At 45.2% G+C, this 26243-nt stretch overlaps 1 protein-coding gene across 2 annotated transcripts in view; it reads right to left on the minus strand.

Moving 5' to 3' along the window:
• Window positions 1–26243, minus strand: part of LOC100917453 (core histone macro-H2A.2) — a 56121-nt gene that overhangs the window by 3871 nt on the left and 26007 nt on the right. For both annotated transcript variants that reach the window (XM_031956833.1, XM_031956832.1), the window contains exons 3-7: window positions 13360–13466; window positions 8572–8769; window positions 6782–6892; window positions 4444–4543; window positions 1945–2034 (exon numbers count right to left, since the gene is read on the minus strand). In XM_031956833.1, coding sequence (XP_031812693.1) covers window positions 1945–2034; window positions 4444–4543; window positions 6782–6892; window positions 8572–8769; window positions 13360–13466 — 606 coding nt within the window. The remainder of the gene's footprint in view (window positions 1–1944; window positions 2035–4443; window positions 4544–6781; window positions 6893–8571; window positions 8770–13359; window positions 13467–26243) is intronic.

A 26243-nucleotide genomic window follows, 5' to 3' on the forward strand; every position in this document is an offset into this window, starting at 1 on the left:
GACACTTAGTAGCTGTGTGATCCTGGGCAAGTCACTTCACCCTCCTTGCCTCGGTTTCCTCATCTGTAAAAAGCTTTCGATCTTGTTCACACAAAACCACTGAGACTTCCCTTGTATCCCCAACGCCGAACAGAGCCCCTGGCGCCTCATCAATGCTGGCTGTCTGACTAAATGGCCATAGGGAAGTGACTTACTCTTTGAGCCCGTGTTTCCTCATCTGTAAAATGGGGAACACAACACTTGTAGCACTGGCTTCTAAGTCATGGGGAGGCTGAAAGGTGACAGTGAACATGGACCTTACAGTGTTCATGTCGTTTGTTACTAGAATGTCAAGAGTTAAGTGACACGATCACCGCGGAACATTAGGAAAATGGCCGAGCCAGCAGAATTCTGAGAGGAATCGGTGCCGGGCAGCGGGGTGGCACAGGGGGTAAAGCCTGGGATCTGGGTCAGGATGGCTCCAGCCTCAGACACTTACTAGCTGGGCAAGTCGTTTAACTGCTGTGTTCCTCAGCTTCCTCATCTGTAAAATGAGGTTAATAATAGTACCTCCCTCCCAGGGGTTATTGTGAGAATCAAAGCAGATCCAGTTTGTAACATCGTTCAGTGCCTGGCATACGGTGGTGCTATAGAAAGCTTTACTGTTATTCTTACTATTGTTATTATTATTCTGATTGCTGACAACACTATTCTGCCAGATGTCCAAGGACACAAAAGTGCCGTCCAATCCCTGCAGGATGTAGCGGAAAGAATTAGGGGACCTCAGTTCTGCTCTAACACTTGTGGAAGGAAAAATGGACATTTAACACCGTCACTCCTCAGTGAACTTGTCTGCAAAATGGCCCAATATGTTACCTACCCCAGAACGGTTGTGAGAAAGATGCATTGTAAGCAGTGGGTGCTTTGGGTTTTGGTTTGCAGCCGGTTAAGTGACTTGCCTAAGGTCGCCCAGGTAGTCAGTGTGCAGGGACCGGGACCCCATTGAAATTCAGGTCTTCCTGACGTCAGGGCCCTGCTACAGCTGCCCCTGGAACCAGTGTAACAGGAGCATGGGCTAAGGTTGCTGAGCAGAGTCTAGCTATGTAAATGTTTATGTTTATTATTATTCTGACTGCCGACCCGCCACTACTCTGCCAGACGTCCGAGGACACGGAAGTGGGCTCCAATCCCTGCATGACGGAGCAGACGGAATTAGAAAGAATTCTTAGTTGGCCCCCAGTGTGGAAATGAAAGCAACCACGATTACACCGAATGATTTCGGGTAGAATGGGGCCAGACGGGTGGATCTTCCCACCGCCATGGCGCCGTCCCCCCCCCCCCCCCCCCCCCCATTTCTCAGGTGATTCCAGACTTCCTTGCTCTGAATGCATCACCTGGCCCTGCCGACACCGGCCCTGAGCTCTCCCCCTGACCGTGAGCCAGCCTTTGCCGCCAGGGCCCGGGGATGCTCACCACAGAGCCTGGCACCCAGGAGGTGTCTGGTAAAGGCTTCCTGAGGGACGACAGTGCCCAGATTCGGGTCGGGGGGGATAACAAGGGGGCCTTCGGGCCTTATTTCCTAAATTAAGGGCAGGCTCACAGGACTAGGGCCAGAAGGGGCCCCAGGAAGGTACAGTCCGAGAGGGGTGGCCCGCCTTGCCCAAAGTCACAGGCAGAAATGGCAGAGCCGAGCTTCAGGCTCCAAATCCGGAGACTGTGGACTCAGCTCCCTTCCTAGAAGACAGGGAGGTCCACGGGGCCAGGGGAGCCTAATGCAGAGATCCCCGGACCCCAGCGGGGGCAGGGGCACGGGCCATGCCAGCTGGGGGCACACTTCACTTCCTAATAGAGAAGTGCCCTCAAGAACAGTCTCTGTGAATTTGGTGGAACTGAGGGGGAGGGTTTCTGGCACACTGCCCCCACGTTTGGTGGGCAAATCGCCCCCCAGAGCCGGGTGGGCTTTACCTTCAGCCACTTCCAAGGGTCCTTGGGATTTGCGCAGTTCCTTGACCGTCTCCAGGAATTCCTTCCCCCCGGCTTTTTCCAAAGCTTTACCTACAAAGGAGAAAAGAGGGAAATCCGGTTCTTCCTTCTTGAAAACTCAGTGGAAGAAAAAAGGAGAAACAAGATTTCTTCCAACAACAACAGCTCGGGCTGGCCTGGGAAGCTTAGGCTAGCCTGACACTCGTGGGAAGGGGCAAGCTGGTGGGCTCCAGAGCACAGACAGCCGGGGACCGGGCAGGCAATGGCTCTCCATGACGTGCGCCTGTCCTGCACCTTGTATGCGTCCAGTTCTTCCACTCTCTCAGGTAGAGGGCTAACTTTTGACTTCCGCCTGGCACACAGTAGGCAATTAATAAATGTGTACGGATTGGCCAAAGCAGGCGATACTGAATGGACACAGGGGCATCTATATGACACCTTTGCGGTCTGGCATCCCAGGATTTGGACCTGGAGGTTTCTTAGAGACCATCTAATTAAACCCTCCTGCTTTGCAGGGGAAGGAAGGAAGACCCAGAGAAGGGTCTTGTGCAACAGTCACGGGGACACAGTTGGGAACCGGAACCAGAGCCGGCCCTCTCTGACTCTGGAACCAGAGTTCATTAATGAGAGGGCCTTTGGAGCTGTGAGCGGGTTCTTGTCTGCACCCTGTATGGCCGTCTATATACAGATCCATTTATACAAAGCAGTGATTCTGTGTATCAGAATCAGAATAGAGGGATGGACCCGGAGTCAGGGAGACCCGACTTCCAAGCTGGCCTCCGGCACTGACCAGCTGTGTCATCTTGAACACATCATTACCTTTTGCCTCAGTTTCCTCAACTGTAAAGGAGGGATAATAGCAACACCTTCCATGGAGTTTGTGAGCCTCAAACAAGGTAATTTTTGTAAATGACTTAGCAGAGCGACTCAGGATGATGTTTCTAAATACTTAAAGGAAATGCTCAATTTCAGGTAGAAGTTGGTGAAAGGAAAGACGTATTTCTTCCCCTCTCCAAGTTCTCTGAAATGTATCCAGGGTTGGATGATCCTTCAGGAGGCCTGTGGACCCCAGGTGAAGAATCCCTAGATCACATGATTTCTAAAGGTCCCTTGGGCATCAACCTATCAGAGTCCCTTATACGTTCAAAGTTAGAATGATGTTTCCTCTAGATTGATTTAATCATGTAAATTAACAAAATAGCTGAGATTAACTCTTAATATGTTATTGTAATATCTGCCATACTAGGAAAATTGCTTATTTTTATAACTATTAATTGACTAATTAATTAAATTTAATTGAAATTATGATTATAAATTACAAAACAGATTTTGCTCTTTCCAAGCACAAGAACTCCAAAGATGGAGTTGAGAGATCTGTCTTTACTTCCCAGCTCCATTGCTTCCTGGCTAACCATTGCTAAGCCACTTAAGCTTTCTGAGTCTCAGTTCCCTCATCTGTAAAAAGGGGATAATAAAACCTATACTATTTAGGTTATTTTTCAGTCACGTTCATCTCTTTGTGACCCCATTTGGGCTCTTCTTGGCAAAGATACTGGTGTTTTGCCATTTCTTTCTTCAGCTCATTTTACAGCTGAGGAAACTGAGGCAAACAGGATTAAGTGATTTGCCCAAGGTCACCCAGCTAGTAAGTATCTGAGGCTAGATTTGAACTCAGGACTTCCTGGCTCCAGGTCTGGAACTCTATCCAGTGAACCACCATAAAATTGCAAATCATAGCAATAAACATGAGAATTGAAGTCACTGGCCTATAGCTACCCAGCCTGTTACGTGTCAGAGATGCGATTTTGAACCCGGGGCTTTGGACTCCAAGGCCACTGCTCCATCCATGATTAGACACTGAATCTCACTTAGCACACAATAGTTGCCTAATAATTGCTTTTTTTGAATATGGAAAATTACTTTTATTCCTTTTTAAAATAATAGCTTTTTATTTTCAAAATCTATGCAAAGATAGTTTTTAACATTCACCCTTGCGAAACCTTTGTGCTCCAAATTTTTCTCCTTTTCTTCCCTCCACCTCCCTCCCCTAGATAGCAAACAATCCAATATAGGTTAAACATGTGCAATTCTTTTATATATATATTTCCACACTTATAAATGCTTATTGAATGAACAAATGACAGTCATGACCTAATTCTTTTGATATCTGTTTCTTTTTATTCCTACTTCATTCTGTGTATTTGATACTTTAAATGAAATTATACACAGAAAGGAAATATAAAGATGATTGCTGTGAATGGACAGACAAGGGCTAGGTAATGGTTCACAGTGACCATAAGCTGGCAGTTGGAGAAAAAATGCGAGGCAGTTCTGGGCAAAGTGTCTGCCATGTAATCTTTGGTTGTACGGCAAAGGTGGGTCCGTTGCTCCACACTGTAAATGGCGAACCCCATCAGCCCCATCAGCCGCCTCCTAACAATGTACTTCAGCAACGTTAACGGGAACCCCGAGGAGTCTTACCTATGTCTTCCTTGAGGTCTATTTCAGCTGTGGTCGGATGGACGATGCCTTCTACTCTCATGGAGCCAATATGGCTGATGTCGCTCTGTGTCAGGGACAGCTGGGGAAGGAGAGAGGGGGAAACATGGACCACGTTCAACCAGAATGGGAGCAGCCTGGCTTACTCCCAAGCGATTCACCATTTAATCTTCATAGGGATAGATTCAGTGACTGGTGTTAGAGACCAGCCTTGGTTTCTTCCCTAACCCTGGTGCACGCCCAAGAGAGCAGGACTCGTGATCTCTCCTGCCGGAAAAGGGCTTCTCAGCCCCATCCTTCCCCTTTTTTCTTCTGTTTCTATAGAGAGCACCTTCAGGAGAACCTCCATTGAACACCAGCATCAGTTGAGCACCCCCTTGACCAGTCCCGGAAGAGCCATTATCTCTCCCCAATACTAGTCCCTTCCTCCTCCAAACACAGAACTATCGGGAAAGCCCAACAGAGCCAACAAATGACTTTGCTTTACTGAATTTGAGGGCTCTGGGGCGCTGACCGTGCTCCTTTCTAGCACTTTGTCCTTTGGGCCACCCAACTGGAAGGCTCGTCTGTGTGTTGAGAAAGAAATACTTTTTCAGCTTTATTCTGTAAATGATTAGAATCTTAGACTCATAAGAACCTGCGATTTGAATCTCAGCTCTCTCTCCTACTAACAGTTAGTATGACTACTTAGCCACTTCAGTTTTTAGTTTTCTAATTTATTCGACATCTAAGAAGAATTTATTGTCTGTAAAGTGATAATAATAATGACATAATATTTATATAGGGCCTGTTCTGTTCTAGGTACTTTGTTAAACACTTTATTATTCTCATCTGATCCTCACAAAAACCCAGCACAAAAAGCATGTCCCGTTTTTATCTCTGTTCTACAGCTGAGGAAACTGAGGCAGGGGCCACTACAGCTACGAAATAGATGAGGATGGATTTGAACTCAGGTCTTCCTCACTGCAAGTCTAGTGCTCTCGCCACTGTGATACCTAGCTGCTCCCAAGAATACTTGTAGTATCTACTCCAGGATGGTTGTGAGGTTCAAAAATAGTAATAAATGTGAAGGGCTTTGCAAATCTTGATGCTCTCTCTGTGTCAGCTATTACTACCACCACCACCACCATTATTACACTACTACTACTAGAACTACTACTACTACTACTACTACTAGAACCACCACCACCATTACCACCACCACTGCTTCTCCTCTTCCTCCTCTTTGTACGCTGGGAACACTAATGTCCCTCCTGCCTTACAGGGTAGTTGCAGAAAAATACTTTATAAACCTCAAAACATCAGAAAACTGGGAGCTTCTACAGGGTGGCCTAATTCTTATGAAAGCAGAGAGCAAAAGGGCTGCCCTCAGCCTGGCAGGTTCTGCGTCCTTTCTCCCTCGTCCCTACTTTCCCTCTCCATGTCTCTGAAGTAGAGAGAAGTTCTCGCCCTCGTTTCTAATCTTTACAGACAGCAGAGAAAGAAGCTGCTGCTAGGATGTGTTCCATGGGATCCCCCGTCCCTGAATGGGGTCTCATCTACTGTCAGGAGGGACACGGAGGCATCATGTGGTGGTGGGAGGAGCCTGCCCCCAGGAGTCGCCTCCCGGCCCTGCCACTCATTGCTGGGTGACCCCTGACAAGGGCCTCCCTCCAGTCCCTTCCCTCATGATCACTGCCAGGGGTGCGCTCCGTCATCCCTCGGGTCCTCGCCTTCTCTAAGTCCTTCCAGCTTCACGTGCTGTGCCGCCGAGCGTCTGCTACCAAAGGAGTGATTAACTGTGCGTTTCTGAAGGCATCTTATTTCATGACTTGCCAGATAAACTGCCTTCTCAGTTTACATTATGGATGTGAATTTGCATATGTGGCCGGGCAGCTTTCATGTTCTCCAAGACGATTAAAATGCATTTGTTTTCTTTTCAAAGAGCAGAGAACAGATTGATTTCCTATTGAATAATTAATTTTTAACACAAGGGATATTTAATAAAACATATTTCTATTTTCTGTCTTAAAACCCAAACCAAAACTAATTACCTCGAGCAGCGTAAGGCTGACCTGGAGACAGACCATTCGTTTTGTGTGTGTGTCTGGGGGTTTCCTAGGAAAGCCACAGTTCTGACTGATTTATCTACCTGTCTGACGCCCGTTTTTACTTTTGCCCACAGGCTGACCGCCGTGTGACACAATTGTGGCTTTTACGGCACAGTTCCCATTTATAAAAGCGAACAGTTGCAGGGCAGCCCGGCTCGACCTACCTGCTGACGAACAGGTTGTACAGTTCAGTTGTTTTTACAACCTCACACCAGGACTAGTTTTATTACCTTCTGCCCCAGAACAAGGCTCTTGGAGGAAAGGATGGTGAATCCATCCCCAGGCCCATCTTCGGATGTCGAATTCGAGGCTCCTTCTTTGTCACCATCTTTTGATTTGGACTGTTGGGGGAAATCAGAAGGACGGATAGATGGGAGGTCGGCCAAGGCACACTGCGTAGAGTTCCTACCTCTGCTGTTATTAGCTGAGCTAAAAAGGGCTTGGGCTGGTGACTGAGGCAAAGAGTGTTTTGTCCTTTGTTCTTGAAGAGGACCATGATGTCGGGGAGGCGACGCCATGACATGCAAGTGAGTTGGGCTGAAGGGAGGGAGGGCTGGGCAAGGCCACCGGCCTCACTGTCCCTTCCAGAGCCCTCTGGTCCGGTGGCCAGAGAGCAGGATGGCTGGTGGTGGCCCTGGATGCAGGGGGAGACCTGGGCCTTTTTAAGCGGAGGTCTTTAACTGGTCTTAGTTTGAGGCTGAACCAGATTAAGGGTGGGTAGAAGCGAGGCAGAGAATGGCTGCTTTTAGTCAAAAACAGTTCAGCCTAGATGGAGAAGAGGTTCTAGATTTCTGGTCAAAGCAGCCACGACTGCTGTTTACATACACTCTGAGGCAATCACGGCCAAAATTAGGACCAAGGGGACTTAGCCTGGGACCTCTTGTTGGCCAATCAATGAGAGGCAGAGTGATTTGGGTTTAAAGCCTCGTCCTTAAGAAAGAAATCTAGCCCATAAAACCCCAAGATACCTTGGGAGGGTCCAGTGATCTAAAAGAAAAAAAAGTTACTTAAGAGCATCCATAGGTAAGGGTATGATGCCCCATGTGGACAAAAGGAGGAAGGGAAGGAGGAAAGGGAGGGAAGGAAAGGAAGAAAGGAGGAAGGAATAGAAGGAGTGAGGAAGAAAGGAGGGAGGAAAAGAGGGAGTGAAGGAGGAAGGAAGGAAGAAGGGAGAGAAAGAAGAAAGAAGGGAAAGAAGGAGGAAGGAAGGAAAGGAGATAGGGCAGAAGGGAAGGAGAGAGAAAAGGACAGAATAAGGGAGGGCATTTTGCTAAAAAATCTTAAATGGCTTCTATTGTTCAGATTCCTATGAGAACCATTCAAGGCTCACTGCAATCTGAGACCATGGCCCCATCCATCCTTATTTCACACTCTATCCTGCCAACAAATGTCTGGAGTATCTTTTCTTCTTTTACTGAAAAGAGGGAAGAAGGAAGGGGAGGGAGGAAGGAAGGGGAGGGAGGAGGGGAGGGAGGAAGGGAGGGAGGGCCCTTATTGAAGAGGTTAATCAGAGACACTGATCCCTCCCTTTCTACCGTGCCATGTGCTTCTTCTCCCACTGCAGATCAGAGTAATGACTTGCAGCTGGCCAGGATTATGGACTTATAGGCTCTGGAGGTGGGAAGGGCCTCTGAGGTCATGTGGGTACTTCTCCCCCCCTGCATGGAGACAAAGAGCAATGGCTGGGGCAGGTGGCCATATGTGTTTTGATCTCACTGGAGTGGGGGACAGCATGGCAGAAGGGACCCATACTAGTCAGAAGGCCTAGGTCTGGCACTTATACATGACCTTGGGCCCATCCTTTTTGCCCCTCTGGGTCTCAGTTTCCCCATTTGTAAAGTGAAGGTTGAATTAGATTCAACTCCAGAGCCTGTGAACTTGGGCTACTTTATCTTTCTCAGTCCCTAAAGGCTGACAAGTCTCTCGATTCGAATCCTTGCTACTTCCTCCAGCTCCAAGGCCTGAGGGACGCCAGCCTTTCAGCTGGCCAGGCTCTCCCACCTTGGGGCTCTCAGTTTACCTTTTTGGATGTCCTGGGTTTGGCGGCTTTGGCTTTTTTCCCACCCTTCTTGCTCGAAGTCGATTTCCTCCCTCTCTTCTCTGGGGGAGGGGAAAGGATCGTTTCAGACTTGCCTTTGGCCCCCCGCTTTTTGGCCAACAGCTCCGGATGAATCCTGGGCAGGACGCCCCCACTGGCAATGGTCACCCCCTTTAGGAGCTGAAGGGACAAAGGGCAGGAGAGAGCATGGCAGACATTCCCAGTGCAGCACCTTTTGTCAGGAGGCTGTCCACAAGCTACTCTATGCCTTTCTAAAGAGCCCGTGGCTTCCATAACTGAAATGTCTGTGTCCTCGCTGACCTGTCGCTGCTCTTTCCCAGTTACCAAGACCCTCTGGGCCCATGACCAGAATGTGAAACGAGGGAGACACGGGAGCCTGGGAGCCGCCCGGGCTCAAGGATTCTGGACACGAGACCCTCCTTCGCCTCTGTTGGCACAGGGCCTGACATAAAGCGGTCTCTCTGAGAAGTGTGACAAGAGATAACCATGGACAGAAGACTGGGCTTCTTGTTCCACCCCCGGGACAAGCTGGAGATGTCTGGGCCAAGGGAAGACCCTCTCAGCGCGCTGCTAATGAGTCACCCACGGACGCCACGGGCATTGCTCCCTGGGGGTTCCCTTTGCCAACAAAATAATGATTCTGGGCCAAAAAACTGGACAACAACTGGTTGGAATAAAGAAGAACTGGCCCTGCTAGCTTCCTAAGGCCTGCAGGTGTGAGTAACTATTGGAGGAGGGACACTTCCCATGAAACGCCCCCCGGGGCTGCTGGGAGCCCTGCAGGACCGCAGGATCCCTTTCTGATGGGATGACTGAAGTGGGAGGTGATGTGGATACTTAGATTAAAGCTTTTGGTGAATTATTTCCTGCTAGTGGAAGAAGCGACAGGACATTTGGCCTCTGATTTATGTCAGGTGTGACTGAGTTACACAATCACCCACCAAAGATCTAAGTCAGTGTGCACAGTTCTTAGCTGGCTCTCCTGAGGCAATCGGCCAGAGGTGTAAACTACGGGCCAGCCTTCATCATTTTGGGAGCAACGAGGATACCAGGACACCGAACGAAAGCAGGGACGCCACGTAGGGAAACGGCTTGGGGCTGAGGCAAGAGAGCGAGCCGCCACGAGGAAGGCAGAGTGGGGTGGTGTGTGATCCACCACCCAGCAGTGGGCCAGCTCAGGGGGGACCTGCTCTGGCCAAGCCCAGAGAAGAACCATCGCAGAGGCAGAGGAGAGAGCCGGACGATGAATCCCAAAAGACTCCCCGCTGGTGCTGGTAGCCGTGTCCCTGCTGATGCAGCATCTGTGTCAGGGGCCGAGACGGGTGAAGGAGCCGCTCTGAGCCCGCACCAAGGCTCCGACTCTCAGCCCCAGCAAAGGGAGAAAGCTTGCTACAAGTTCCCTTGCTACCTACCCTTTTTACAATTCAAGGCCACTTTCCCCAGGAAAGTGTGTGTGTGTGTGTGTGTGTGTGTGTGTGTGTGTGTGTGTGTGTGTTCCTGCATATCTCTATCTATGTCCTTACATAAACATATAGTATCTAGATCCATATACACCATTTATATGTATGTCTCCACTGAGATATATCCATACTGACGTCCCTAGCTATGTATATACACTAACTATAATTGTATATACTATTTATATCTGTATACTATAGTGTACACTGTACTATGACTATATTTACTATTTATATTTATATCTATATGTACCATTCATATCTGTCTATATTATAGTATATCTATATTTATTATTTATATCTATATATTTGTATTATGTATATCTGTATATACTGCTTATGGATATAGATATGCAGCTACATACAGACAGACATAAGCATGGGATCTATATTTGTCTATACTCTTAAAGCTTATAATTGTACCAAGACTCTTGGGACACTGTGTGTGTATATATACATTATATATATATATATCCACAGAGACATAAATGCATAAATATAAACATTTTTGTGTACATATGTATATATCACACACAGAGACACACAAAAGAAGAATATGTCCTAGACTGTTGAGAGGGGATCGATTTTGTACTAACGTGTTCTCATTATGTTCCCTTAAGAAAAGCTTCTTTCCAAAGCTGGCTCATTTTGATAATCATTGAGGAGCACTCTCGAAGGGGGCTTACGAACCACTTGAATAGAACTAGGGTTCCACTACATAACACAGCAAGCTACTTGTGAATCCAGTTTATCAGAGTTATCCCTAGAACCCTGAGAAGAGGAGAAGTGAATGACTTCTGGGGTCCCCAGCCTGCCAGGGGCGGTGGAAGCTGGGAGAGGAAATCCCAGGATAGTGGGGAGCTACAGTATACTCATAGAGAAGATGGAGTGATATGGGCTTAAAGCAGATTGAATGGCCAGACTCCAAGAGAAGTTGTTAATGGCTCGGTGTCAGCGTGGCGGGTCGGCAGTGGCGCGCCTCGGGGGTCTGCGCTTGTCTTGGGCTATGTAACATTTTTGTCAATGACTTGGATAAAGGCATAAAAAGCACATTCATCAAATTGGCAGATGACGCGAAGCTTGGAGAGATGGCTAACAGTGGATGGCAGAGTCAGGATCCAAAAGGTTAGAGAATTGGGAATCGAGTAAGATGAAATTTAATAGATAATTAAAGTTGTGTGCTTGGGTATAAAAATTAACTTCACCGAGGAAGTGTGGAGAGACAGCAGATGTTCTAAAAAGATCTTAGGGGTTTTAGAAGACCACAAGCTCAAGGTGAGCCAGCGGCGTGATGGGACAAAGTAAAGGGCATCTTGGACTAGAGCAGTTCAGAGCCTTCAGGGACAGGGAGGTAAGTGCCCCACTGCTGTGCTCACCAAACCCCATCTAGTTCTGAGTGCTGTCCAGAGGTGGACCATCAAGATGGTGGAAGACCTAAAGATGAAGGAACTGGGTATGTTTGGCTGGCGGAAGAAAAGACTGAGGGTAATAAATAAGAGAGATGTCAAGGGCTGCCTTGTGGAAAATGAGGTTCCCTGACATTTGGAGGTATCTTCCATTATAAGGGGCTACTTCATGGAGGCCATTTTTCCCTCCCTGGAGGGCATCAGGCACAAACTGGATGAGCACTTTTTTTTTTTTTTATTTGTACTGGAGATTCTTTTCATATGTGGTTTTGGAATAGACAGTCACTGGGGACCCTTCCAACATGCACATCCACTGATTCTCCATGTAGAGTGATTTACAGACTTTCAAACACTATATAAATCTTAGCTTTTATACAGATAAATTGTTTCTAAATACCCAGGGCAAAGAAACTACAGATAAAATACCCAGGGTATCTAGAAATGTATAAACATTTTGAGACAAAATGTTTTATTTGTAACTAAAGGAAGCATTTATAGGAAACAGCCAAACAATTCTGTCATTATTAACATATTGTTTCTATGGGTCAAATTTGCAAGGTACCAAAGAGCAATGGGGAAAAGCATGGTGGGGATCGGTGGGCTTGCAGTGGGTCACCAGGGGTGATTGTACATGGAGGAAAATGGCATCAAACAGGGCATGAAATCAATGCCCAGGATGTGACAGAACAGGAGGAAGGCCTCCAGGACACTGAGTGGATCCTTATGGCAGATTCATGGAGGGGCAAGGATTGAACCAAATGAAAAAGGCACCAGTGGAAGGAGCGTCCACCTTACGGCGATCACTTATCCATGGAGGAATTAACAAATGATTGGGGGGTGTCTCCACTAAAGTCTCTTTTGAGGACGACTCTGGGATCTTGGGCCAGTTAAGCTGGTGCCAGGGCTAAGAGGGTCCCCACGTGGGCATCAGAGGTTCACGCCCCACTACCTGTGTGACCTTGGATGAGAAATTTAACCTCTTTGGGCATCAGTTTCCCTTTCCTGAGAAGGCCCTGGGCTGGATCTTCTGAGGAATCATCTCTAAGGGCACGATACTACAAGTAACATGATTTGCAAAGCAGGAAAGCCACTGAGTTAGCACTCAGGGTCTGGTGGGTGACGGCTAAGTTGTCTGAGTGGGGAGGGCCGATCTTCAGACAGCTGGGCACCAGGTGATGGGTTTTTCAGCCAAAACAGTACCTGAATCTATTAGGAAATGGAGGGGCTCTAATCTGTGCCCTTGGGAGAAGTACTGGGACCCAAGAATCACAGATTCTTGAGGTACTTACTAGGCTATTGTATTAATATATAAAGTTATTTGTGCTTTTTTGGACATACAACGTTTTAGATGTATTTAAGGGAACATGCTTTTTGGAGACACCTTCCGTACTGCATCTCTCACCTGCCAAGGTGTGCAGCTCCCTTAAGAGGCAAAAAGGCTTCAGCCAAAAAGGGAAGCATTGTGCCAGCCTTTAAAACAGGATTATTAGATATGAAGCTGCAAAGGTGGCTTGGAGCCATCTGTGAGGGACCTTGAATAGGACATTAAGGAGCCCCTCACTGAACACTGCAGGCCCAGCATGGTAGGGGGCCAGCGATTGTTCCGGGAAAAGGAATAAGGGCTGAATTAGGTGCTGCCCCTGAGAGGGGGGGCTGTGTGGGTGTGGTCTTGTAGAGACCCTGGAGGGAAGGGGACTCTGAGGTTTTCCAGCCTGGGGGATGGGGAGATGCTGGTGCCATGAACAGAATGGGGGGGGGGGAGCTCCAAGACTTCTGCTATTTCTGCCTGCATCATCTAAGTATGTGGCTCTGACCAGCAGCACCCCTGGGTGGGCACTGCAATGCTCACGAATTGGGCACCGACTGTTTTCATGCCTCAGACCTACCTGGTTTAGCTCCTCATCATTAGCAACTGCCAGGAGGATGTGTCTGGGCGCGATGCGGGCCTTTTTGTTGTCCCTCGCAGCGTTCCCGGCCAGCTCTAGTATCTCAGCTGAAAGCACAATGGGCATGAGGTCAGTGAGAGTGAGGGGCAGGGAGTCCGGTGGCCCAACACCCGTTCTGTGCTGGCAGAAATGTCTCAACAATGTCCCAAACCCAGGGACTTTTTGTTGTCCTCCAGGGCCTATGCTGTCAGTCCAGGGTGGCAAGAGATGGATTTCTGATTGGCTTCTTAGTTAGAACTAGTGGGGACAGAAGAGCCAAAGCAAGTCTCTCTTCTCTCCCCTTCTCTCTCTTTCCTCTCCAATGTCTCTCCACTCCTTTTTCTTCCCCCCCCCCCATTTTCTCTTCTCTTTTCTCCTCTAATTTTTTCTCTCTCCTTCCCACTTTCTCTCCCTTTCCTTTCTTCCCTCTTCCTTCCACTCTCTCTTCTCTGCACCCCCTTTCTTTCTTTCTTTCTTTCTTTCTTTCTTTCTTTCTTTCTTTCTTTCTTTCTTTCTTTCTTTCTTTCTTTCTTTCTTTCTTTCTTTCTTTCTTTCTCCCGTTTCTTTCTTTCTCCCCTTTCTCCTTTTCTCCATGCCCTACTAAGCCCGCCTTTGGTCTAGAAGATAGTTATCGTCAGCCTCTGGTTGGGAGATGAGAGAAAGCGAGGGAGTGATCAAGGAGTGTAGGAGATGGAGCAGGCTGTGAGCTCTGGAACCCATGCTTGTGGACCGCCAAGCCTGTTCTGCCAGCCCGGCCCGAGGACCATCCACTGGGACCCCATCCAACAGTTAATCCCAAAGCGAGATGCTGGCTCCTATAAGCAAGCTTTGTCCATCATTTAGGCTGTATCTGGAAGTTCTTTAGGGGGGAGATGCTTTATCTGTCCCCTAACTTCACATCTTCTTTCTTAGGCTTCTGGTGACTTTGCCATGTGTGGCTTTTGGAACCAGGGTCACTTTTCCCTGAGCCTCATCTCAGACTCCTCTTGTCAACTAATTAACCAGCATTTATTATCTACTTCCCTGGTTCTTAGTGAGTTCTGAAAATACAAGAAAAGGGGAAAATAGTGCCCGTTTTCCAGGAATTTATCCTCTAACAGGGGAAACAAAATAGATACAGATATCTATCTATACCCGGATCTCTCTCTCTCTCTCTCTATCATCCATCCATCTATCTATCTATCTATCTATCTAATCTATATGTAGATATAGATTTAGATATAGATAGATAGATCTATGTAGAGAGGGCTGAAACTCTGAAAAAGTGTACTTGAATCAGACAAGAGAGCATTTAAGGCTATTTACCTATTTGATGTGAGATCATTGCTCTATATATTTGGATAATGGCTCTCCTCACCACTGACGCTTGTTGAATGTTTAGTGTAATCAAGGATTGGAGGGATGAGGGAGAGAAGTCAGAGTCACTTGGCTGCAGGAGAGAGGCTGGAGAATCCAAACTCCAGAATCCAAGTTACATCTTTGGCAGCTTGTCTGCTTCCTTCACTTCTTCCCCTAAAGACCAAGGACTTTGATTTATCCTGACTCTGGCTGATCCCAAGTTTATATATAGAGATATAGATAGATAGATATAGCTATAGAGATAGATATATATTCCCAGGTGTGGGAAGCAGCCAGTGCAAGAGGGAGCCTTTTGTGTAAAGAATAGGAGGCTGGATTGCAGAAAGCACTGAGGGAAAACATCTGTTAGAAGATTGGAAATAGAGGGAGGGACCAGTTGTTTAGAGGAGGCGGCCAAATAGGGGACTGTACCGTCGATCCTCCCCATGGCAGGGAATCGGTGGAGTTTAATGAGCAGGCAGGGACAGGGCAAACCCTGTATTTTAGGGAAATCACTTTGACAGCTCTGAGGAGAACAGACTGGGTGAGGAGAGACCAATTAGGAGGCTACTGCGGTGGTCCAGACTGCACTAGGGGGAAGCAGCCAGGCAAGCTGAGAGAAAGGGAGTAGGTGAGAAATGCTGTGAATATGGGAAGGACAAGACTGGGCAACTGAGCGGATAGGTGGGAAGAGTGATAGAAAGATACTGAGGAAGGTGCTGGGAGACCAGAAAGATGGGGAGGACCTTGATGGTGATGGCAAATTCAGAAGGAAGGTTAATTCATGGGAAAAGATAATGAGTTTTGTTTTGGACATACTGCGCTTGAGAGAAACTTAAAGAAATTCACACTACAGTATTAGTCATAATGCATTACTCAGAGGCTTAAAGATTTTTAAGCTGGAATATATCTGAAAAATAATTTACTTAACCTCTCACCTTCTCATTTTTAGAGGAAGAAACAAGAAACCCCAGAAGAGTTAGTACCATTTCCACCATTGCACAGTATAGTGATGATGCTGAGTACCAAAAGGGAAAAGTACCAAGACAGAATACTTTTTAAATTAAAGACTGCAATTGCCACTTTGAGATGATCTTGCTCCTCAAAATTAAAACTAGGCAAAGTAAATACCTCCTAAATTATCAACAAAATCAACTAAAAATAAAGATCCCAAAATTTAAATAGCCTCAGATCATCATCATTAATAACAATAATAGCTAGTGCCAACTGGTTGGCCCTGGGCTCTGACCTGGGGGTGGGGGAGCTGAGCAGGGCAGGCTGGAGATAGAAGAGTCAGAAAGCAAACTAAAGTTTAATTTCAAAGTGAGAGAAATGGTTTGCAAGCAAAGAGGCAGAGCAGACACAGGTACAGGGGCTTGCCCCCCCAGCAGCGGTTCCTGATTTGCTGTGGCCAATCTCAGCAGTCACAGCAATGGTTACGCAGTGGGCTATAGCCCCGACAATGAGGGGGTCACAGCAACAATAAGCCAAGTCTGGTTCATAGTAGGACTTCATTACCAGACCATGAATGCAGCAGGTGCTTGTCTGAGCTCAGAGAATACGGTAATTCTATGAAACAGTTCTGGGGTTCTGCTGTGGCCGAGATCATCCAGAGGATGAGAACAAAGAATTACTGTTAAGTCAAGCTCACATTTTACTCACTGGGCCTCCGTTCTGGAAAACATGGTGTTTCCTAATATCTTGACATTAGCATTTAAAGCTTCTTTTTCAGGCTGCTCTGTGGAAATATCTCTATAGGACGCTCTCTACCCTGAGCCCACATTTCCCCTTTTCTACATGAGAATCTAACTTCCTTGACGAATTCCCCCCTTGTTCTCCCTTTCTTGTGTTCATATTCCCTGCCCTTAGCACAGGTCCTGGTCTTAGGAAGGGCTACTGATGGGCTATAATATAAGGATCTCGAGCATCCTGGGCCATCCTCTGGATGCCCTCCAGTTCATCAATACCGTCCTGTTAGGGGCTGACTGTGCAGTTCCCCTGGAAGGACATGAGACTCGGAGCAACCTCAGGGTCACACGTTTGCTCTGGGTCTCATGTCCTTCCAGGAGAACGTCACAGTCAGCCCCTAACGCTGTCGCTAAAATCTGAAGGCCAGAAAGGAGCACTGCTCTGGTTGGGCCCAACACAGGACTGCCAGTTCTCTCCTGTGAGGGGCCAGGCCTCTAAGGATCCAATAGAACCTTCGATTGCCATGTCATCCTGACGTGGCCCAATTTTAAGCAGAGAAATCATCCCGTGACTTCTTAAGTCATACTTCTGCCTGACTCTGTGTCCATATTTGTAAAATGGAGAAGAGTATATGTAAGGACCAAATGGCTTAACACGTAAACTACTTTGTATATGTTAAAATGCTATATAATTAGAGAGCTGGATGTGAACAGTGTGCTGGGTCTGCATTCAGGAGGACCTGAGTTCAAATCTGGCCTTGGACACTCACCAGCTGGGTGACTCTGATCAAGTCAGAGGTTATCTGTCTTTGCCTCAGTTTCCTCATCTGTAAAATAAACTGGAGAAGACAATGTCAAACTACCCCAAGATTTCTGCCAGGAAAACCCCAAAGGAGTCAGAAAGAGTCAGACACAGACAACTCATTAATATTGTTGTGATTATTAATAATGATGATGATCTTGGATTTTGATTTTTCTTTAAAATGAAAGCAATCACTCCTGTTTGTCTCTTCCTAAGGGTTCCCTAACTACTTCTTTCTACTATCCCAGCAAAATTTTCCACACAGCACGTGGGTCACAGGATAATGAAATATTTCCCCCCTATTTAAACTCCTGGGGCCTTCTACTCAGTTGACAGGATCATACATTCAGAGCAAAATGCTCAGCACAGTGCTTGGCACATAGTAGGTACTTCATAAATGTTTATTTTTTTATTTTATTTTTTATCATAATTATAACTTTTTATTGATGGAACCCATGCCTGGGTAATTTTTTTTACATTATCCCTTGCACGCACTTCTGTTCCGACCTTAAATGTTTATTGACCGACTGATGGAAGGATCTTTAGAGACTAAGCTAGTCTGACTCCTTCATTTTGTAATGAGGAAACATGTTCAGAAGGGTCCGTCTTGTCCAAGGTCATCTAGGCTGTAAGTATCTGAGCCAGAATTTGAACTTATGGATGGAGATCATGTTTTAATCTTGAGTCCTCTGGAATTGTGCTTAGTTATTTCAATGACCAGATTTCCTAATTCTTTTAAAGCTGCTCATCATACAAAATTGCTGTTACTGTAACTATTATTCTGGTGGTTCTGCTGACTTTACTTTGTGCATCAGTTCCCAGGTTTCTCTGAAATGGACCCCTTGGGTCATTTCTTACAGCACAGTGGCATTCCGTAGCATCCCTAGAGAAGTCATGGACTTAGAGTACAGATTGAGGCTAATCCTATACATCCACACATCCACATGTATGTGCTTCTGTGTGTGCACACAAGACCAGTGAAGGACATTGTTCCCCTTCACTCTTCATATTTTTGTAGCAGGGATTTTGTTTTTCAAGATTTCTTAACTAGGAAGTGGAATGGATGGGAGAGGATACAGATATGGAAGTGAAATAAGACTGAATATTAAGAAAAGACAATGGAGAAAAGATAGGAAGAGCCTGGAGGCAGGGAAGTCACTTAGGAGGCTCTTAATATAATATAAACAAATGTTAAGGACCAGGCCTAGGTGAAGGGGCAGGTCAATGCTTCAAGAGCCTCCACAGCTATAAATCATAAACTTGAAGGTGTTGCAAAGCAGCCTTTACTGACATAGGAGTTCCTTGTGGATTGGGAGTGAAATAAATTGGAGGAAAGAGGGAAGAGGAGAGAGATCAGACAACGCAACTGCCTTTCAGTCTTCTCGTGGCAACATCATCCGCTCACATGAAGAGATCCATTCTACAGGTCTGAGTTAGACCTCCAGCAGCCAATGGTAGGTGGCTCCCGTATCACGACAGACAGATCTAATCATCCTTTCTTCTTTTTTTCTTTCTCTTTTTCATCTCCTATTTTTCCTCTCATTATTTCCTCCTACTCAATTTTAAAAGGAATTTTGTTTTGATCCCAAACTATCCCACCTCAGAACCTGAAAAAATCCTTGGGTCTCAGGAACCAGAAGAAATAGCCAAGCTGTATATATTTAGCCAAAAGTGTCCTTGCTCCCTTTAATATTGTGAAAGAAATAAAAAGGAATGGTCTCACAAATACTAAAGTAAGTTTGGGTTTGTTTTTTAAATTGGGATAGCCATTTCATTGTTTGTAGGGAGCTCCTTAGTGAGCAATTTCCTTCTCAAACTCAGATCAACATTTTCTCTGTAAATAATTGTGTCCTGAAAGAAAATTGATACTTCCACATATGGATTTTGTTTGAAAATGATATCCACAAAAGTTCACACTCCGCTGATAAGTGATCTGAGTGTGTCAGTCTAGAAGTATTAACAAAAAACTCACTATGTCTAAACTTGACTTTTATGGAAATGTTTTGCATAATTTCCCATGTTTCTTAAAAACAAATGTAAACAAAATTGTTTTGAATGTAACTGGGGAAAATATTCAATAAATAAATAATTATTAAAAGAATGTGGGGAAAAAAAGAGTATGTCTATATGGTACTTCAAAGAAGAAATTCATTATACCATCAACAAACTAATATTTTAATCTTAATATCTTTTTCATGATCATTATGTGAAAAAAGCGCTTTGGGAGACCAAGTTATTGGTTTGGGCTTTAATGATTAAAATAAAAAACTAATTGGTTCTTTAATCATTTGTCTAATCCATGATCCTCCTAAAATGACTACCAAAAAAAATAAAGATAATAAAGGAATTATTTTACAAATAAATTGGTTTGGTAAAACTCAGTTCAAGTTGGGGTGGCACAATTCATGAGAGCTCCATGTCCCCAAATCCCTGGGGGTGGAGTTATTGGTTGCCAGCCTGCCGCCTGGGATGCTTCGGGAAGTCCTGGCCCGGATCCCACCCAGATGGTGGGTTTACAGTTAGAGTTTAAACTGCCTGAGGAGGAGAAGAGCATGAGCTTAATGAAGTGCTCTGGGTTTGTCTTGAGGAGATTGGTGTGTTGGTTTCAAGCTTGTCACAATAAAAGGAGAGAAAGAGAAGGGGATAAGTTAAGTTAGTTTTTGTTCTGGTGGAGAGTTGAATTCATCAATTCTCATGTCAGCTGGGGACAGCTTTAGTGCCCTTCGGCTAAGATGCATCTATTCACACGGGACTGGAAAGGCTCAAGGGTAACAATCTTGATTTCATTCAAGTAATTTTCACAAGATAGTTGGGTAGACAGATGTCAGGGGTCATAAATACTGGTGACAGGAGAATCTATAAGAGCAAAATAAGACAAGATGAACAGACTAAGGAAAACTGTAGGAAGGGGCTAATCTAGAAGGAATATAGAAAAGATACAAGAATCGAAGGGGATGTAGCCCCCTCAACACCTTAGACTAATAACACAATCGCTGATACCTACAGGGCTAGGGCAGCCTGCTTTCTGAGAACCGGCTAGAGCTTGCCAGCTTCTCGGATGCTTCTCCTGTTGGGTGGAGCACCTTCCCCATGAGATAAACAGTACAGGGTTAAGTACTAAGGCAACGGTATCTCCTTGTAGTTAAGTAATGATAGAGAGACTGAAGGTTTGAAAGTTTACAAGGTTTTCCTCAGATCATATAACTAGTAAGAGAAATAAGAGAAGTTAGAAGAAGAATTAGAAGAGTTAGAAGAAGAGAAGTTAGAAGTCAGTTTCCAAATGCCATTTCTCATTCTGTCTCTCTTTCAGTTCCAACACTTACTTTTACCCAAATTTCTACTTTTGCCCTGTGGATTCTCTAGTTGCTGTTTCGCACTCTTGTCCCTTTTGCTCAAATGAACAAGATCCTGTGACCTCAGAGCTCATGTTATATAAGGACTGATAGAATTAAGTCACATTCATGTTCTGCATAAGGATTGGTTGAAAGACACTGAAAGGAACATTGGGTCAGAGAAGAAGAATTCTATTGCTGTCTTCTGGATCCGAAGAGCTATTACATGTGGAAGAGGTTTTAGATTTGGGGTTTTTTGGGGACCTGGAAATTAGAATTAGTCTGCAAAACATGGAAGTTACAGAAGGAAATTTAGGCTTGATGCAAGGAAAATTTTCCTAAAGATGAAAACTCTATAGAGGTGGAAGGGTTGCCTGGGGTCAAGGCCCAGGGTCAAGTGGACTCTGGTCATTCCCTGGAGGTCTTTCAGAGAGGTGAGATGCTTTGGGTGGGAGTGTTACAGAGGGATCCGAAGAGCTATCTCATATGGAAGAGGTTTGATTTGTTTCTCTTGGTCCTGGGAGTTAGACTTAGGAAGCAAGGCATGGGAATTAACAGAAGGAAAATTTTCCTAAAGGTGAGAACTCTCTAGAGGTGGAAGAGCTGTCAGGTCAAATGGACTCCGGTCATTGACTGGAGGCCTGTCAGAGAGTGAGATGATTTTGGTTGGAAGTGTTAGAGGGAGCAGTTGGGCTGGAGGTGCCTTCCAGCCGAGAGACCTGGGATTTGCTCAACATGACTAGATCTAGCTTAAATTTACTTTTAAAAAGGCTCAAAAATAATGTCATCCCAATAGGACCAATTTATCAAGTTAGGCGAAAAGTTTACTTTGATTTTGCACAGCAAACATTGATTGGTTCTTTAACAGATCTGCAAATGTCTATTTGAGGTTGAACCAGCCAGCTGCTGCCACATGCAAGGAGGTCAAGGCTGGCTCTCACTGCCTCTCGTTTAACATAAGTGAAGAACAATTTTCTAACCTCAAGTCAAGTAAGTCTGGGATTCCAGACCTCCGGTCCAAGCCCCAGGGGATGGAAGGGGATGGAAGCAAGCAGCAGGCGGCCCAGGGGAGGGCAGCAGCGAGCAGTCCAGCGAGCTGGAAACCGGCAGAACTGCTCAGCAGAGCAAAAAGCCCCAGCAAAGAGGGGGCACCCAGTGGGGTGACGTCACCACAAGGGAGCCCCGGTCAGGGGGGAACAATTTTCAGCTCCCCCGAGATGTGGCCCTTATCGTGGAGATCCATGGTAATATACCCTCATGTATGTTCCCCCTAGATACTTATGTTCCTGGTCATGTGTTCTCCGGAGACAGCTTAGGAAGACCTGAGTTCAAACCTGACTTCAGACACTTGGTTATATGTGACCCGGGGCAAGTCACTTGACGCTGCCTGCCTCAGTTTCCTCATCTGTAAAATGAACTGAAGAAAGAAATGGCAAAACACTCCAGTGTCTCTGCCAAGAAAACCCCAGATGGGGTCACAAAGAGCTGGACATGACTGAAAAAATGATGGGACATCAAAAAAATAGACAAAAAAAATATATAGATATAGACATATATATGTATATACACTTTATATGAGTGTATGTGCATATATATCTACATATATCACTAATATTTATGGAGTCTAACATTAAATATCTTTTAAAAAGAGCAACCTTTTCCCTTCCATTAACATTAAATATCTTTTTAAAAAAAGCAACCTTTTCCCTTCCATTAACATTAAATATCTTTTAAAAAAGAGCAACCTTTTCCCTACCATATGGATAACATTACTACATTGCAGTTTCTCATTATTGGAAATAGTCCTAAGATGCCATATCGGTTACAATATTCTTTCTATTACTGCTTAATGAAATGAGCCCTCACGATACTTTTAGTTCCATTTTGACACAATTCTCTCTCTCACTGGTTTGAAGCATAAAGTGATCATGATAGTGATTTAATAGCTGAGAAAGCAGGAAGCCAGAAATAAAGCTTCTCGTTTTCTGGAGCCAAAGCAAAGACACAAGAATAACCCAAGAACCTGGGAGCTGGAAGGTGCCTCCGAGATCAGAGTGCTGGAATCAAAGGCTCTCGGAGGCAGCAGAGACGGAAGCCTGCTGGTCCCACCTGTACTTACACAAGAACTCCGACCTTTTCGTTTCAGAGATGAGGTGGCCAAAGTCCCAAGAAGTGGAACAATTTGTTCCCTCTGGACTCGGGCCTTCTCACACCCAATATACTCTTCTTCCCATGAATTCCTGTCGCAGACAGCCTCTCCACATGCTTGGGTAGTGCCATCTTCCCCCCTCAGGGAGATCATACAGTTGACCAGGCCACACACCCCCTGCATTGTCCAATTTCTGTTTGGGAAAACAGACTCTATAATTCTTCTGGTGCCGGGCTCCCCAGAAGGCAGAGGCGAGGGGCAGGGAAACTGGAGCGCTTATAAAAGCATAAATTTGAAAGGTAAAAACCAGTGGAAATCTACTGAAAACTTCTTGACTCATTTCCAGGAAGCTCCACGGGGGACTAAGTCTAGTCAAGGAAAAGTTGAAAAGATGTGTGTACTTTGGAGTTCAAAAGAAAATAACGCTCCCATTTTCCATGAATCTTTTCCCTTATGTACTATTCAGTTTGTTTCAAATCAATACACACAGATGAAGCAGTTGTTATGGATGTACAACTTCTTTGGAGACCTGGGCAGGGACCGCTCATAACAATTAGGTCTGTGTCTCTCTGTCTCTGTCTCTGTCTCTGTCTCTGTCTCTCTCTTAAATGTTATGAGATCCAGTGTAAGAGTTTGGGCAGGTCCAAAAATCTGGAAAGCCCTCAAGGATGGACCTGGTGCTAGGTGATATGTCATAGAATAAAAATCTAATAACGATGCCACGGTCCCGGCTTTCTCCGGGGCGAGGGGCCGTTGGAGAGGCTGGGCTGAGGCATCTGAGGGGGAGGTTGCTGTCTGGCTCACAGGAGTGTGGACACAGCTGGGCGAGAGGGAGAGGGCTCATCTTGAACGCCATAAAAGGGCAAAGCTCCTTTGTCTGCCATCCTTTACGGACACTTTCTGCCTTTCTCGGATTTCACTGAGCCCTCGCCTCCCTGGGCCCTCAGCCCTGCTCTCTGGCTCTGTGGCTTCTGGTTGCCTCGGTGAATTCCTTTCATTTTGAACTTGCCACTTCTTGTCTCTCTCGTCTTTTCCCTCGGTGTGTCCCTCCTTGCCTTTACTGATGAATTACTTATAATTTGCATTAGAAATCAGCCCTGACTCCATCCTCCTCCCTTCTCACCAGGGAGGGCAGGAAAAAGACATCTAATAGCTTAGAATATTTTCAGAGAGATGCTGGGTAGACCCCGGACTTGCCTTGTCATCACAAGAAATTTAAAGAGTTTGCCGAAGGGGCAGCTAGGTAGTGCAGTGGCGCAGCCCTGAAGTCGGGAGGACCCGACTTCAAATCTGACCTCAGACACTGTACACTTCCTGGCTGTGTGACCCTGGGTAAGTCACTTAACCCCAATTGCCTCAGCAAAAAAGTGTGCCAAGCCCTATTCTATATCCTGTGATCCCAAGACTAAGTCAAATTGTCTTCAAGGACAACCCCAGCAGTGTTCTGGAGTATACTTATCATCCTACCCCCATTTTCTTAGCTATTTGCTAATCCAATCTCCTTTTATAAAAGAAAAAAGCCTGCAGTCCATAACTAAGCTCAACATAAATGCATGGCTGAAGGTGCCCATTATTGTAAATGAAGCATAATCAGTTAATCAGTGAGTGTAAATGACCAGTTAGTCATTGCACCTTTCCCTATTTTGACAAGAGAAAAGAAATGAGGAAAGCAGGAGGGCATTCCAGAAATAAGGAGAGAGATTGCCTGAACTGGAAAAAGGGTTTCTAAAGAAGAGAATGGAAATAAATAACAACCCTTAGGCTTCAAAAGTTTTCTAGGATTGTTTTTCCTCCTCTTCCTCTTCCTTCTTCTCCTCCTCCTCCTCTCCACTGCTGCTTCTGCTTCTATTACTCCTACAGCACTACTATAATAGCAGCAGCAACAGTAGGTACGTTGTCATCATCATCAACCTAATAGAACCCTAGGTCATATTCATTATTAAACAGCGTCTAGCCCAGTAAAGGAGTTTGGTCCCCATATCCACATTTAAAAAATTTAACAGATGAAAAAATATATTGCCCAGATTATGCGATATAACTAGACAGGCAGTCCACTGAGTTCATTCATATCTAAAGTTTTTTTTTTTTAATCCATCTCTATCTTGAATAGATGTGGTAGAAGGATAGTGAACTTGACTAAGAATTAAAAAGAGAGGAAGAGATCAATCTGGATATTAGGGAAATGCCACAGGCCTTTCAATGGGTTACCTGCTGGGGTAAAAGTCCATCTCTTTATCATCCATCTTTTCCCAGAAAAGAATTCTGCCATTAAAATTTCAGTTGACCCAAAAGACAATGGAAGGGCTGGTTGTAACATGTTGCCAATAATGACATACACAAAAAGAGGTGTAAAAACTCTCATCAAGGATCTGTTGTTGGTGAAGTTGTGAACTGATCCAACCATTCTGGAAAGCAATTTGGAACTATGTCCAAAGGGCTGTAAAGTTGTGTACAGCATTTGAGCCAGCAGTGTCTCTACTGGGCCTGATCTCAAAGAGATCATAAAAGAGGGGAAAGAACCCACATGTACAAAAAATGTCTGTGGCAGCCCTTTTTGTAGTGACCAGAAACTGAGTGGATCCCATCAGTTGGAGAATGGCTGATAAGTTGTGGTATATGGATGGAATGGAATATAATGTAGTATAAGAAACTATCAGCAGGATGATTTCAGAAAAGTGGAAAAACTTGCATCAACTGATTGAGTGAAGTGAGTAGAACCAGGAGATCATTGTGCATAGTAACAGCAAAATCATGTGTTGATCATCTGTGAGGGATGTGGCTCTTTTCACCGATGAGGTGATTCAAGGCAATTCCAACAGACTTGTGATGGAGAGAGCCATCTGCATCCAAAGAGAGAACTATGGAGACTGAATATGATAAAAGCGTAATATTTTCACTTTTTTGGTTGTTGTTATTGTTTGCTTGTTTTTTTTCCTTTCTCATGTTTTTTTTCCCCTTTTGATCTGATTTTTTTTTCATCCAGCATGAGAAATGTGGAAATAGTCTTAGAGGAACTGCACATGTTTAAACTATATTGGATTGCTTGCTCTCTAGGGGAGGGAAGGAGAAAAATTTGGAGCAAGAAGTTTTGCAGGGGTGAATATGAAACTATTTTTGCATGTATTTTGAAAAATAAAAATTATAATTATTATTAAAAAGTAAACTTAACTGGAAAACAAAAGAAAACAAAAACAAAAAAGGATCTATGTATGAGCAACAGAGGAGGTTGGCCCACTAGGGTTTAAGAATGAAAGGTAACAGGAAAATTCAAGTGCTATAAAGAACCAGAGGAAGGTCTCCAGAACACAGGGAAGATACTGTATGGAGGAAGTTTCAAAGAAGTACATTTAGGTATGATGTAAGGAAAAATTTCTTAATAATGAGACTAGTTCTCAACTGGAATTAGGTCATCCTGGCAGCTCTCAGGCCCCTGTCATCAGAGGTCTTCAAGCAAAGATGAAGCTAGGTCTGTTATATAGCTGAGGTCTCGTCTGGGGATGGGGTTAGGTTGAATGGCCCCCCAAATCAGAGATTCT

The sequence above is a fragment of the Sarcophilus harrisii genome, chromosome 2 (genome assembly GCF_902635505.1).
Source record: "Sarcophilus harrisii chromosome 2, mSarHar1.11, whole genome shotgun sequence".
Taxonomy (NCBI): domain Eukaryota; kingdom Metazoa; phylum Chordata; class Mammalia; order Dasyuromorphia; family Dasyuridae; genus Sarcophilus; species Sarcophilus harrisii.